This window comes from Neolamprologus brichardi, chromosome 16, assembly GCF_056152115.1.
Source record: "Neolamprologus brichardi isolate AB-2024 chromosome 16, ASM5615211v1, whole genome shotgun sequence".
In the NCBI taxonomy this organism is placed as follows: Eukaryota; Metazoa; Chordata; class Actinopteri; order Cichliformes; family Cichlidae; genus Neolamprologus; species Neolamprologus brichardi.
Window position 1 is genome coordinate 30,855,967 of NC_142119.1, and position 13,668 is coordinate 30,869,634.

A 13,668-nucleotide genomic window follows, 5' to 3' on the forward strand; every position below is an offset into this window, starting at 1 on the left:
TATATTGATTGTTCCTTTTGCTCTTGACCTTTGATGATGCCAGCTGTTGCATTTTCTGAAAAAGACAGCCCTTACATCGTCCATTTATTTGCATTCGTTTATTTATGTCTAAAGGAAAGTAACAGGCTAGACTGTGAAATGTTTCTTCTATTCAACTGAGCGCTAGACCCACTATCAGTAAAAGAAAAAAAAACACATCTGCTTTTGTTATGCAGCTAATATAGTAATTCATGTCACACCCTGGCACATATTGTAGCTTCATTGCTGAATTGTAATGTCTCTATCCCTGTTTGATCAGGCTCCAATAATTTCATTTTAAAACATGTAGATCATTCTGTCGAAGCTATTAACCTTTCATGTGAAGCTTTTATTTTTAATGCCCTGTTTTTATACAATAAATCATAGTTATCTAAAGAAGTCTGATAATGGTGTTGAGCTTGAAGGTTGAATTACCATTTCACTTGATGCTAACATGAAAGCTGCTCCAGAATATTCTAACTATGGCTGCACTGTGGAGGCATTTTCTTTCTTCAGTCCAAGCAACCTCACATAAAACTGTGAACCTTTTCTCAGGCATAGTAGGAATTTTTGAAGACTATTTTACAGTAGCGATGACTGAATTTCGGCTTGATGAAGAATGGCTTGTCATTTGTGCAATGTATAACTGAAATGGCATTCTTGTAATTGCAGGAGTCAGTTGTGTTGGGCAGAGTGGAGAGTCTGCCAATATGACAGAGTGCCTGCAATGGGCTGGTCCCTTGCCCCCTCAGATCAGAGAGTGTCGTGTGGCTTGCAAGGATGACTGCACTCTAACTGCATGGTCCAAGTTCTCTGAATGTGCTGGATGTGGCAGCTCTCGAATACGAAAGCGCTCACTTGCAGGTAAAGACTCGTTATTCACGGATTGTGAGACACACGCAATTTCAAGGCAACTGTTTCATCTTTGCTGGTAGAACAATTGGATTGTGTTCTCAGGTCAAGCATTCTCACATTGTTGTTTTATATTTTTATTGATATGGCTGGAAGTCAATTTGGAAATAAATAAAAGCAGAGAGGATTAAAGCTTTTGTAATGTCTGAGCATGTGGCAGTTTTCTTAAGTCCTAATATACCAGTTCAGACCTAATGCATATTAGTAAAAGATAAAAAAAAACTTATGTTGTTTCACTTTGACATTAAATTACAATATTAATGAACATTTGTCATGTCCTTCTGCATTTACTTCAAACTAATGAGTCTTGTTTATTTATTCATATTCTATTACTGTAGATGGTAAAAAAAAACAATTACCATAAAATTTGAGTAGAACACTGCCAACTTTTGAACAACTTCTACAGCTTTTTATTGTTTTGTTTTTACTTTAACTAATTGTTAATTACAAAATTATAGTTTAAAAGAGTAGAACAACAAAATCTGAAAAAAAAATGAAAACAGATAAACTGTGGCAAGATCTCAGCTTGTGTGGCAAATTTTCTGCCTTTAATATAAGTATGAATGATGTCCTGAAGTCTTTATTTGCTACAGGTGTGTTGTTTGTGCTTAAAATCTCATTACAACATTGACAGCAATCAAAATATATGTAGCTTGCCAGTGTACACCTACACGCACACTATACTGCCAAAAACATTCCAAAAAACTCATCCATTCAAATTCAGATGTCCCAATCACTTCCATGGCCACAGGTGTATAACATCCAAGCATCTAGGCACACAGAGTGTTTCTACAAACATTTTCAACAGCTGACATTTGCTCTCAGGAGCTCAGTGAATTCCAGCATGGTACCATGACAGGATGCCACCTGTGGAACTGGAAAGTCCAGTTGTGCAATTTTCTCACTACTAATTATTCCACCATCCATTATTACTGTTATTATAACAAGGTGGAAGTGAATGGGAATGACAGCAACTCAGTTATGAAGCGATACACCAAGTAAAATCACAGAGTGGGGTTAAGAGATACTGATGTGCAGAGATGTCGCAAACTTTCTGCACAATGAGTCACTACAGACCTCCAAACTTCATGTGGCCATCATATTACCCCAAGAAACAGTGTGTAAAAAGCTTCATGTAATGACTTTCCGTGGCAGAGCAGCTGCATCCAAGACTTACATCACCAAACACAATGCAAAGTGTCAGATAGTGTAAAGCACGCCGACACTGGAATATAGAGCAGTAGACATGTGTTCTCTGGAGTGACAAATGCTTCTCCATCTGGCAATCCGATGGATGAGTCTGAGCTTGGTGGTTGCCAGGAGAACGGTACTTGTCTGACTTTATTGTGCCAGTTGCAAAGTTTGGTGGACGGGGTTGTTGGGCTGACGTTTTAGCTCCAGTGAAAGGAACTATTAATGCTTCAGCATATTAAGACATTTTGGACAATTTTATGCTCCCAACTTTATGTGAACAGTTTGGGGATGGCCTCTTCCTGTTCCAACATTGCTGTGCGCCAGTGCACAAAGCAAGGGCCGTAAAGACATGGATGAATGAGTTTGGTGCGGAAGAATCTGACTTCAGCACCTTTGAGATGTGTTAAAGGGCCTAAGAGACTGTCACCCAGGTTTTCTCATCCAACATCAGGGCTCACAAATGCACTTCTGGATGAATGGTCAAAAATTCCCATAAACACACTCCTAAACCTTGTGGAAAGCCTTCCGAGAAGAGTTGAAGCTGTTATAGCTGCAAAGGGTGAGCCGACATCAAATTAAACCCTATGGATTAATTTGATGTCAATTGTGTTAAGGCTGACTAGTGAGTACTTTTGGCAGTGCAGTGTATTACTCAGTGACACTAAAATTTACTAAACAAATATAGCATTTTAAATGTATTTATGAAGAAATGTACAATACTGTAAAAACTCAAATGTGTTTTTCCAGCACTTTGTTACAGCGTGACTTCACACAGTTCCTGTAGTTTAATGTCACGTCTAAATTTGATCCCTCACAGCTTGTAGTCTCTTATTTTAGTACAGATGGCAAAATCTGAATTACATGCTGCGGTTTCAGACCAGGCAGGATACTATTTGTCTACATTAATATTTTATCTGTTGCTGGAGGGGTTGCAGTAAACATGTCCTGTCTCCTTCTATATTGCTCTTATAATCCACCACATGAAATCAAGCTTAGCTCATGGGGAAGTGTGTTAGCATATTTGTCTGTTCATAGCAGTCAGAACATGTGAATATTTCAGTTCATTTGTGTCTTTATCACTTTTTATCACCAAATTTATCTGGACATTTGATTGGAAATGATCCTGAAGTGTAAGGATAAGGAAGTTTGTAAACTACAGCATACAGCCATTGCAGCCGGTGTTATCCTTTTTAACGTTGGTAATAGATTGGTCATCATCCAATAGTCAAGGTGTCTGTATGCCTATAGGTACCAGGGCAGAAGAATTCGGATGGTTTTCAGTTGTTGAGTCTGTCTGTTTGTGTGTCTCATCATGGCAAAATCTGATCTTTGAGACAGCTACTCTAGTGGGAACTATTAGAAAGGCAGCTTTGAGAGCACTGGAAGAATGTTATATGTCTGTTTGTCTGGATGACAGTGAAATAATTTTCTCAGAATGATTGCAGCATTTGAAGATATTTGACAGGATACAGGTGGATAAATGACATTAAAATCAAGGTCGAATTTAGAAATGAGTACTAAGCAACCAGTGTTCTCAGTGTTCTCTGTTCCCATCTAGTCAATTTCTTTTTAAATTTTTAATGTATTTTTACTATTGTATTTTGAAGTACCTTTATCTGGTGAAGCATATACCAGCCTCATATACCAGTGGCAAGCACTGTACTTGTCTGTAAACTGAACAGAGGGATTGCACATGTGGAGCTCTGCACAAAGACTCGGTGAGTGGCAGGAGAGAGGGAGAAACTGGAAAATGTATTTTATGTACTTTACGCCATGAAGCACCAAACGGTTAACCACATATTGGTATCTATGATCTAGATCACCGTAAACTATATTTAGTGGACTTAAGTGGACAAATATCATCAGAGAACTAAATTTTGTATCTTTATCCCTACATTTCTTTCTAGGTTTGCTTTTACAAGGTTTTGATATTGCATATTATTAAAAGTAAACTAATAAAATGCATTAGCTACCTTAACAACTGCAACATTTGTATTTAAACACACAAAGAAACACAGACAGTCATGTTTGGGCGGCTTCAACTTAGGCCTGGCAGGACACTAGGCTTGTAATACACTGATGGAGATCCAAGTGACAAAAGGCAATGTAAAAACTAACCTCTAATCATTACAGGTTAAACAGGATGGAAAATTTGCAAAAACAAATATACATTCAATAGCCACTTTATTGATTTCTAATGTAAATATGCATTTAGGCACATTGACATTGTCAAAACGACCTGCTGAAGTTTAAACATCACGTTGGGGTATAAAGGTTGTTGGAGTGACTTTGAATGTCGCATAGTTGTTGTTGCCACACGGGGTATTCTGAATATTTCAAAAACTGATAATCTACTGGCATTTTACCACACAACCATCTCTGGATTGCAAAAAAGGAGATCATATCCAGTGAGTGGCAGTTCCTTTGCTATTGCAGAGATAAGAGGAGAATGGCCAGACTGCTTTGGACTGACAGAAAGACAGTAAGCAGAAAATCATCTTTTAATGCACAACCTTCAAGCCTTGAAGGTGATGCACTACAGAAACAGAAGGCGACACCAGGTCCTTTTCCTGTCAGCTGCAATAGTAAAATAAGACTACAATGTCATGTTATACTGTAGCTGACAAGTTTGCACAGTAGAAGATTGGACGCATGTTGCCTGTTCTGCTGCAACATTTTTATGGGTAGCATCAGAATTTGGCATAAGCAACATGAAAATATGGGTCCATTCTGGCTTGTATAAACAGTTCAGGCTGGTGGTGTAAAGGTCTGGGGTATATTTTCCCAACACCCTTTGGGCCTCAGGTAACAACTGAGCATCATTTAAAAACCACAGCCTACCTTAGTATTGTTGCTGACCATGTCCATCCCTTTAAGACCGATGCCTCCTCTATAAGGATAACACTCCATTTCACAAAGCTCAAATCATCTCAAAGTGAATTCTTGAACATGGCAGTAAGTTTCGTGTACTCCACTGGCCTCCACATTCTCCAGATATCAATCTGATAGAACGTGTTTGGGATGTAATGGAATGGGAGATTCCCATCAGGGATGTGCAGCTGACAAATCTAAAGCAACTGTGTGACACTGTCATTATGGACCAAAATCTCTGAGTAACATCTCCAGCATCTCGTTGAATCTGTGCCACATAGAACTAAGGTAGGTGTGAAGTCACAATGGGAGATCAAACCAGTAGTAGCAAGATCTATCTATGAATGAAGTGGCTGGTGGGTATAATTCTCTATTTAGAATAAAAGCTGTTTGTAAAGCTCTGTATACATTATTTTTCATATTTTAGTTCGTACCATTCCACTTATGTTCACAAACAGGCTGTGCTTGAAAGGAGAAAGACATAAAACGAACAGCCAAACCCACTGTTTACTGTTCTATCAGCTTCTGAACCCTTACCCTGCCCTCTGTCTTATATACTAAAGGACACAAACATGTTGTTTTAAGTCGCAGATTTAATTTATTACACCTCTGACTTTATATATCACATGCTTCAAAAATAGCAATTAGATGGGAGTGTATATGACACTCCACATTAAGGCAGCATCGGCTCAGTTGTTAGAACCGTTACTTTAAACACCCTGAAACTGTCCTTAGGGAGGCTGATGCCTCTCTGTGAGGAATTTGCATGTTCACCCAGTATAGGTTTCGTGCAGGTGCTGTAATTCCCAAACGTCTAAACACATGCTGATTAGGCGCACTATAGATATTTACATTTAAATTCATAGGTGTGAATGTCTGTTTCTATCACTATGATGGTATACGATCCACCAGTATAATGCATACTGAACACCACCATCATCTTTTGCTGCGTGTTTTTGGGACATCTCACATTATCATTTTACTCATTTCCATTTGGCTGCCTGGTTGTGAGTAGATGCGCATCAGATTTGTTTAGTGTTTATCTTTAGCAGCATTGGATTACCGCGTGTTGTTGAAAACGTTCTGAACATATCATCTTTAACTCATGTGTCTATGAATAAATAACACCTTAATAGTAAATGCTGAAGGTCTGTTTCATACATCAGTAAAATACTGAAAAATTGAACCCGTTATAAAAAAATAACTCTAGGGAATGATAATATTCTAGTTTTATAAATACACCAATGTCTTAATAATATAAATGTTAATAAATAATAAATAATTATTGTTATGCCGCTGTAAACTGAATCAGTGTCTTGTCAGAATTTAACTTGGGTGAAAAAAAATCTTTTCGAAAATCATCATTTTTTCAGCACTTTCCTTTTAAGTGCTCAATAGTAGCTGGTGCTATATTTTCCAGGAGCATGTTGAGTGTTGAATGAGTATTCAAACATTACCTTCTGTGAATTATTTCCCCCACTTATCCGAGAGCAGTGTTTGTGCGAGTATCCTGAAGACCTTAACTGCATTTCAATGATTTAGCTGGCATTGTTAGTGTGCATTTCACAACCACTCTGACTCTGAGCCTTCTAAGTAGCTCCTGCGTCTCATTTTAGACAGGCGTTTATTGAAATATGCTCGCTCTGATGGTCAATGGCTATCTAGAAGCTGATTTCATTTCATAATTTTTCTTTTGTATTTTTTCTTCTTTGTGAGTTTTTATGATTTTGATGTTCAAGATCTTTTTTTTTACTCATTCTGAAGTAGTTTCTTTGCAAAGCTGACCTGACTTTTTATGTTTAATGGCTAAAATGTTTGATTGCTAAGTGATGGGTTTGAAAAGTTTTTAAAAGTCCACTCAAACTGCCAAGAAGTGTGTTGGTAAAGTATTTTAATGAAGTGGGCTGGAATTCAAAAGGGCAGAATTTGTAGGATTTATTACACACTCTGGGATAACATAACAAAAGTTTTAATATTATGCCGCAAGAGAGCCAGACAGCAAACTGAACAGTCAGACTTTTTCAATCATGACAACTGTTACTCAGCCACTGTAGGACTGATGACATGAATAATTCACTTTAAGTGTTGCAACTTGAGGAAGTTAATATTATATGTAAGAATATAAAGTCTATCAGTCAAGCTATATAGCACCTTTTGAATTTTTTTCACATATTGAATTTTTTTATTTCAAAAACATTGTAATGCACTCTTATTGTATTGTACAAACACTTTATTTCTTAGGTTTGCTTTGAAAAAATATCAGGAACAAAGAGTCAGAGCATTTTAGTCAAAATCAGTGTGAAAAAATATAATATATTCTCAGTGTTTATGGTGACATTTAAAAAACAAACGTACGTAAGTCATGAATCAATTCAACCTTTTCAAATATGCATAAACCAATCAGTAAATATTAAGGAAATACTTTATCTCACAAGCCAGATTCATGTATTTTTTAAAGACAGGTGCAGATGAAATAGGGGGGCATGGCTCAGCATCAACAATGGAACAGCCATCATTTTTTAACAGTTGGGTGTCAGAACATACAAAGGTATGCATTCACATCCAAATGCTTGGCAGTGTTGTTCGATAATGCTGCCGAATATTATGGGTTTAAAGAAGCATCAGGTTATGACACATTATATATGGAAGATTTAGAGGAAAAATCTCTATACAAAATGCATAATATTAAAACAAGCTCTTTGTGTTGCCTGCAGATCTTTAACTAGTAATTTGCCTGCAAAGTCAAGTTGCCAGTGAAGGGATATTGCACTGGCACTTTTCAATCAACCACCAGCAGTGGTGTAGATTGAACAGATTGTTGGTGAATTGCACTGTGACGGCAGTGGGTTCACACTCGATAAGGAATGTTTGCAATCAAATCATGTTACGAAACAGATGGACTGCTCACTGACTGGGCACACGGGGAGCTAAAGACACCCAGGATCCACAAAATAAACAGAGGTGCACAGCATAGCAGGATTAGTACAACCACAGTGCAACTCTTGTACCAGGTTGTGAGTGTTTGTGAGCTCTCCATTTGGCTCGGGTCAAGGAGTTCTGTTATAGTGGTTTCATCAGTGCACGAGGTGTTTACTTTAATTGTAACAATAACGTAGCAATTTGCTTATTCTTGGGGGAATGCAATTCATTAAAGTGTTGAATGGTTCTATTCATGTGGGACTAACAGGATTTATTTTAACCAAACAACAAGAAAATAACCACCTCAAAAGCAGTACTGCATAAACCTACAAATAATATAATGCCATCTGTTCTTTGTACAGCAGGTTACATTGAATTTTCTTCCTTTTAAAGCAAGACTTTTAAATTAGGTTTCTTTTTTCCGTGACTCTGAATTGAATGAGTGAAGGAAAATTGATGTATAAATGTATAAAGAAAAAAACTCATCATGTTAATCACTAAAAAGTCTCCTGATTTTTGAGGAATCCTTTTTTGCTTGGAGGTGCTGTTACTGTACATTTCTGTGTGTAACAGACAACAGCACATAAGGTAAACATGTCATACTAGGAAACTGAAGTAATCTCAGTACACTTTGTAGGTTATTAGACTTAAGTGGCTATTAGAAAAAAGTACAGAGGGTCTCGTCTTTCTGAATCCACACTTAGAGGCAGCTCTTCAGGGCAGGCTCTAATTTAAAAAACTAGCAGTCTCAAGTAAATTTGCACTTTGACAGAGATTTATTCTCTTCAGAGAGTCTTTAAGGTACAGTGGAGCCTGTTCATCTTTACATATATAACCAGAATTATTTTCGGTCTATGTCTGTATCTCTTCAAGTCTATGAGGCTTTACTGTAAAGCATTAAAATCACCTGGAAAGGAAAGCAGTGATAGACATTACACACCTTAGCAACATGTCTTCAGATATCATCATACTGTCACAGCACACACATTGTTTTGCTAAATATACTGTCAATGTTGCTATAGTAATGTATCTGTCTCTACATAATACAAACACTCAGTTGCTTGAGTGGCAGCCAATTTGTTCTTTTATTAGTTTGTTCCTTTATTCTGTATTTCTGTGCACTTTATAATGCTGGTTTCATGCTATAAATGGTAAAAGGTCTGTATTTGTATAGGGCTTTACTTGGTCCTAAGGACCCCAAAGCACTTTACACTATACACAATCATCCACCCATTCACACACAGGTGATGGCAGCTACATTGTAGCCACAGCCACCCTGGGGTGCACTGACAGAGGCGAGGCTGCCGGACACTGGCACCACTGGGCCCTCTGACCACCAGTAGGCAACGGGTGAAGTGTCTTGCCCAAGGACACAATGACCGAGACTGTCGGAGCTGTCGGGGCTCGAACCGGCAACCTTCCGATTACAAGACGAACGCCCAACTCTTGAGCCACGATCGCCCCTTATACAGAAATCATTGTTATTATTACTTTAATGTGGAAGTAAACATGATTGCAATATAGTGTTTTTTCAATTTCAGCATAGTCAATTTAACAGTGCATTTAAGCTGGCAGAAGGGATTCACATTTGCAGATCTGATGTATTATTAAACAGAGTTTGGAGATTCTCTGGTAAAAACAGCAACCCCTAAACATATTAATTTTACACACAGTATACCCCAAACCTAAGGGACACACAAAATGATATTAATATTAATGTAATAAGCAACACACAAAACAATGTCAGGGACTCATTATGACCTAAATTGCATTTTTATTTTCATTTTGAATGGCAAGAAGATGAAATATAAAGATATGTAACCGTTTTGTCTTCCATTTGCTTGAATTGTCCCTTTATAGTCTTTGAGCTGTGTGGGTGGGGGGCAGTGGGCTTGTCAAATTCGATTTTTCTCTAGTACTGACAAGTACATGAAGAGGTGATAACAGAGGGGACTGTTTAATCTATTTCTTTATTTTAACTGATGCATCACTGAAAGCAAGATATTTATAGGTGTTATGTTATCATATGACACAGCAGACAATCTATCATAAGGTAGACTTCTGAGGGGCTGGGCAGCTTGACAGGTTGTATCTGTTGCCTGTCCAGATATTGAAAGTGGCATTTCCAGCCACTGCATTACTACTGTTGTTATAAATAACATTAAATAACTGTGAAAATACTCGCGCTCAATCCACTCTATATCGATTAACCCATGTACTAATACCCAGTGATAAAGACGGATGATAGTGTAAAATGTTTTCAGTTAAATCCTCTTTCATTTCTTAGACTCATTTTGGTGCCACAATCTCTATTAAAAGAAGCCGTACCAGAACTTGGCAACCCATAAGATGCGCTGTGTTCTGTGGATTGTAAGTAAGCATGCTGTAAAAAAGGAAAAAGTAAATAAATAAATTGTTGGAGTACAATTAAAAAAAAGCTTGCCAAAAGGCACATTTATAAAAATGATTATATATAATATAAAACAAGAAGAGACAGGCTGAAGGAAGGTAGGCATTCCAAACACAATTACAGCACTTAATCGCAATGTAACAGCTGAGCAGAACATTACAGATTAATGATATAACAATGTGTCTGTGCAGCTTTGTCCATCCATTTCTCCACTATTGTCAGCCCTTTGAATCAAAGACTCTGCACTTTTGATCATTATTAATAATAAACACTAACCACTAAGTGCTGGTGACAAATCATGGTTGTAAAAGAATGAGAGGGAATAAATCCCCATTACCAGAACACATTCAAGAGATTTTTAAATGACAGATCTTTCTGTGTTCCCTGCTCGGTCGGAGAATACTGCAATGCTGCAGCACTTTTTATCCTTCCTGCTCCTCACGGTAGCACACAGTGCACGAATGTGCTATATTCAACTATGGTGCATTTACATACAAATGAGCTGCAACAGGTTATAAATATAGAAATTATGTTTTAGCTGAATGGAACACTAATCTTATTTGTATTGTCCATTTTAATATTGTCTAAGTAGTATGGTAAAGCAATTCTACTCAAGTCTAACCTTCGCTGAAGCTGTAGTGTCATAACACAGACACTAAGCATGCACCACTTACCCAAGGGGGTTTAAAATAAATGGAGAAATTAAGCAATAATACATTTGGGAACAGCACCAATTATACAATGAGGTTTTGTGGGCGTCACACGACAAAAGGAACAAATAAGTTTTTCGTTGATTATGATTTTATTTGTTTTTTGTTTTTTTACTGCCTCTGGGGTTTTTTTTTTTACTGCCTTGGCTGTGTTTCTTCTAAAGGAACACAACAAACATAGACCAGAATCGCAAAAGATGACCTACTGAGTAAATTGGTTACATCCAGCCTCGCAGCAGTTTGTGGTATGTAATGGGAAAAGCCTGCCATTTGACTGCAGTATTTTGTGATGGACTCACTCGTAAGAGGAAAGAAATGTAGTATTATACAAATATATTTCAATAAATACTACATAATAGCGTTTGATAACTATACAATTTAAAAAAACAAAAAAACAAAAAACAACTCATGATGTGATATTAGTATATAGTATATCAGAAATCTGTTCACTATTTTTATTACAAATTATATCAGTAAGGAAGCTGACTAAATATTAACTGATAATTTATGGCAAAGGGGTGGGATTAAACAAGTGTTTACTTCTTCCCACTCCCTTTCAACATGTAAATTAATAGGTTTTTTTTGTATGTAATTTGTACAGTGTATATATATATATTTTTTTTTTTTCTTTCTTATTTTCTTTTCTAAATGTACTTGTATATTGTTCACATGTTGAAATAAATTACCAATCAATACAATAAAACACAGCTACTGTCACTCCATGTTAATGCCTTATGCTCTATTATTGTATGATGGCAGATTTAGCAGTTGGTTACTTTGTCTTAGTTCATCTTTAGAGAATATACTGTATTTCTGCACATAACTATGATTTGGGCTTAAATGTGAGTGAGGATAATGAAACTTTAAGCCAGCTTTTAAAGCAATTCACTGCCTTGTGGAGTCAGCAGTGAAAGGGAGGCAACGATTCCCACAAGAACTGAAACAGTGATCTTATTAGCTAAGGCTCAAATACAAGTCTGTTAAGAGTAGAGATGGTGGATTTAAGAGAGCAAGCGGACTTGCAATGTGCCTGTAAATAGCCTCACAGTTATAATGGTGCAAATGAACAATTCACCCTCAGCTAATGGCTACTGGTTATTTAGTTTTCTCACCTGCTGACTTTGTAAATTCATTAACATAAATACGATCTGTTACATTTAATCAACACTTTTTAATTACTGTAACTGCTGTTTATGTTAAACAGTACACCTTATTATACATTCATCTCTCAAGACTCTTATCTAATGTGGAAAAAAGCTGTCCTCGTGTCCTATTACAAAACATGTTCTGCCCATCCAGTTCAGTAATTTTGCATTGTTTGTCCATCTTCTGCTTAGGTCGTAGCAAAAAAAAGGAAACCTGCTTGAATAAGGAGTTGCACCCGCTGGAGGAGACAGAGACATGTCCTTGTGATGAGTTTTTGTCCCAGCCCTGTGGGAACTGGTCTGCTTGCATACTCCCTGATCCTTCGGTCTTGGGATCATCACAGGGCTGGATGAGCCATCGAGAGGTGAAGGAGTGTGGCCAAGGTCTGCGCTACAGGGCTGTTGCCTGCATTAACCAGCAGGCGAACCTGGTTAGCCCTGCACTCTGTACAGAGTCAGGTAGGACTAATTGAGATATGCCTACAAATTACACATTTTAGCTAAAAAATAATGAGTATCCTTCATAAACTACAACATTGTATTAGATACATGCAACATAGATTATATCTCTAATTTATTTCACTGTATATAGTAAATTGATGATGAAATTTGATGAGAGTATGAGCAATTTAACTTTTAATGTGAAAGAAAAATGTCAGTGACTAAAACACAACTGTATGGTCGTTTCCTTGTGTCGTGAAGCCGTGCTGTGTAAGTCTAGCTAAAAACCAAACGCAGAGAACAACATTTTTTTAACACACTGTAAAAAGCGTATACAGCATAGAAATTAAATGCTCATTAGTCAGTTTATTAGCCCTCGGTCTCACGGTGGGTAAGTCCAGGGTCTGGGGTAACACTCGCCAGTAGCGTGACTGTCTGACATAATTAATGTGATCTGCACTGCAGCTGCAGACTAAGTCTGAATCATCCCTGCCCATTCTGTCTGCCAATTTAAATTCCAGGCTACATTGTGGAGGTTTGCCACATCCCTTGCCCCATAGACTGCAAGCTCAGTGACTGGTCAGCTTGGTCCCCCTGCAGTGCATCCTGTGGCAGCGGGTTAAAGATCAGGTCTAAGTGGCTGAGAGAGAAAGCTTTCAATGGAGGACGACCGTGTCCCAAACTGGATTTAAAGAACCAGGTAAGGCTAGCACCAGTGTAGTATATAGAATCCAATACAAGAGGAAAAAGCAAATGTTGAAAGGTAACTGTTTGTTATGAATCTGTCCTCAAAGTGGAATTCGTATTCACTTGTTGCTTGATCTTTATTAATATTTATTAATAACAATTATGGACGTTCAACTATTACAATAAAATTTACACAAGGAGACACAGTAAAACCACACAGAAATGAGCTCATCAGCTGTTTTGCTGCTTATTTAAGTTCCTTTTTCTCAGAGTTGGTCATTTTCAGGGATAATACAGTTTTCAATTCAGTTTTATTTATGTAGGTCCGAATCATAACAACAGTCATTTCAGGCACTTTATA

The 13,668-nt window shown here is 37.4% G+C and overlaps 1 protein-coding gene across 1 annotated transcript in view; it reads left to right on the plus strand.

The window, feature by feature from the left end:
* thsd7ba (thrombospondin, type I, domain containing 7Ba) overlaps nucleotides 1-13,668 on the plus strand; it is a 196,442-nt gene that overhangs the window by 135,504 nt on the left and 47,270 nt on the right. The window contains exons 14-16 of the mRNA XM_087829901.1: nucleotides 691-882; nucleotides 12,372-12,638; nucleotides 13,142-13,320. Coding sequence (XP_087686027.1) covers nucleotides 691-882; nucleotides 12,372-12,638; nucleotides 13,142-13,320 — 638 coding nt within the window. The remainder of the gene's footprint in view (nucleotides 1-690; nucleotides 883-12,371; nucleotides 12,639-13,141; nucleotides 13,321-13,668) is intronic.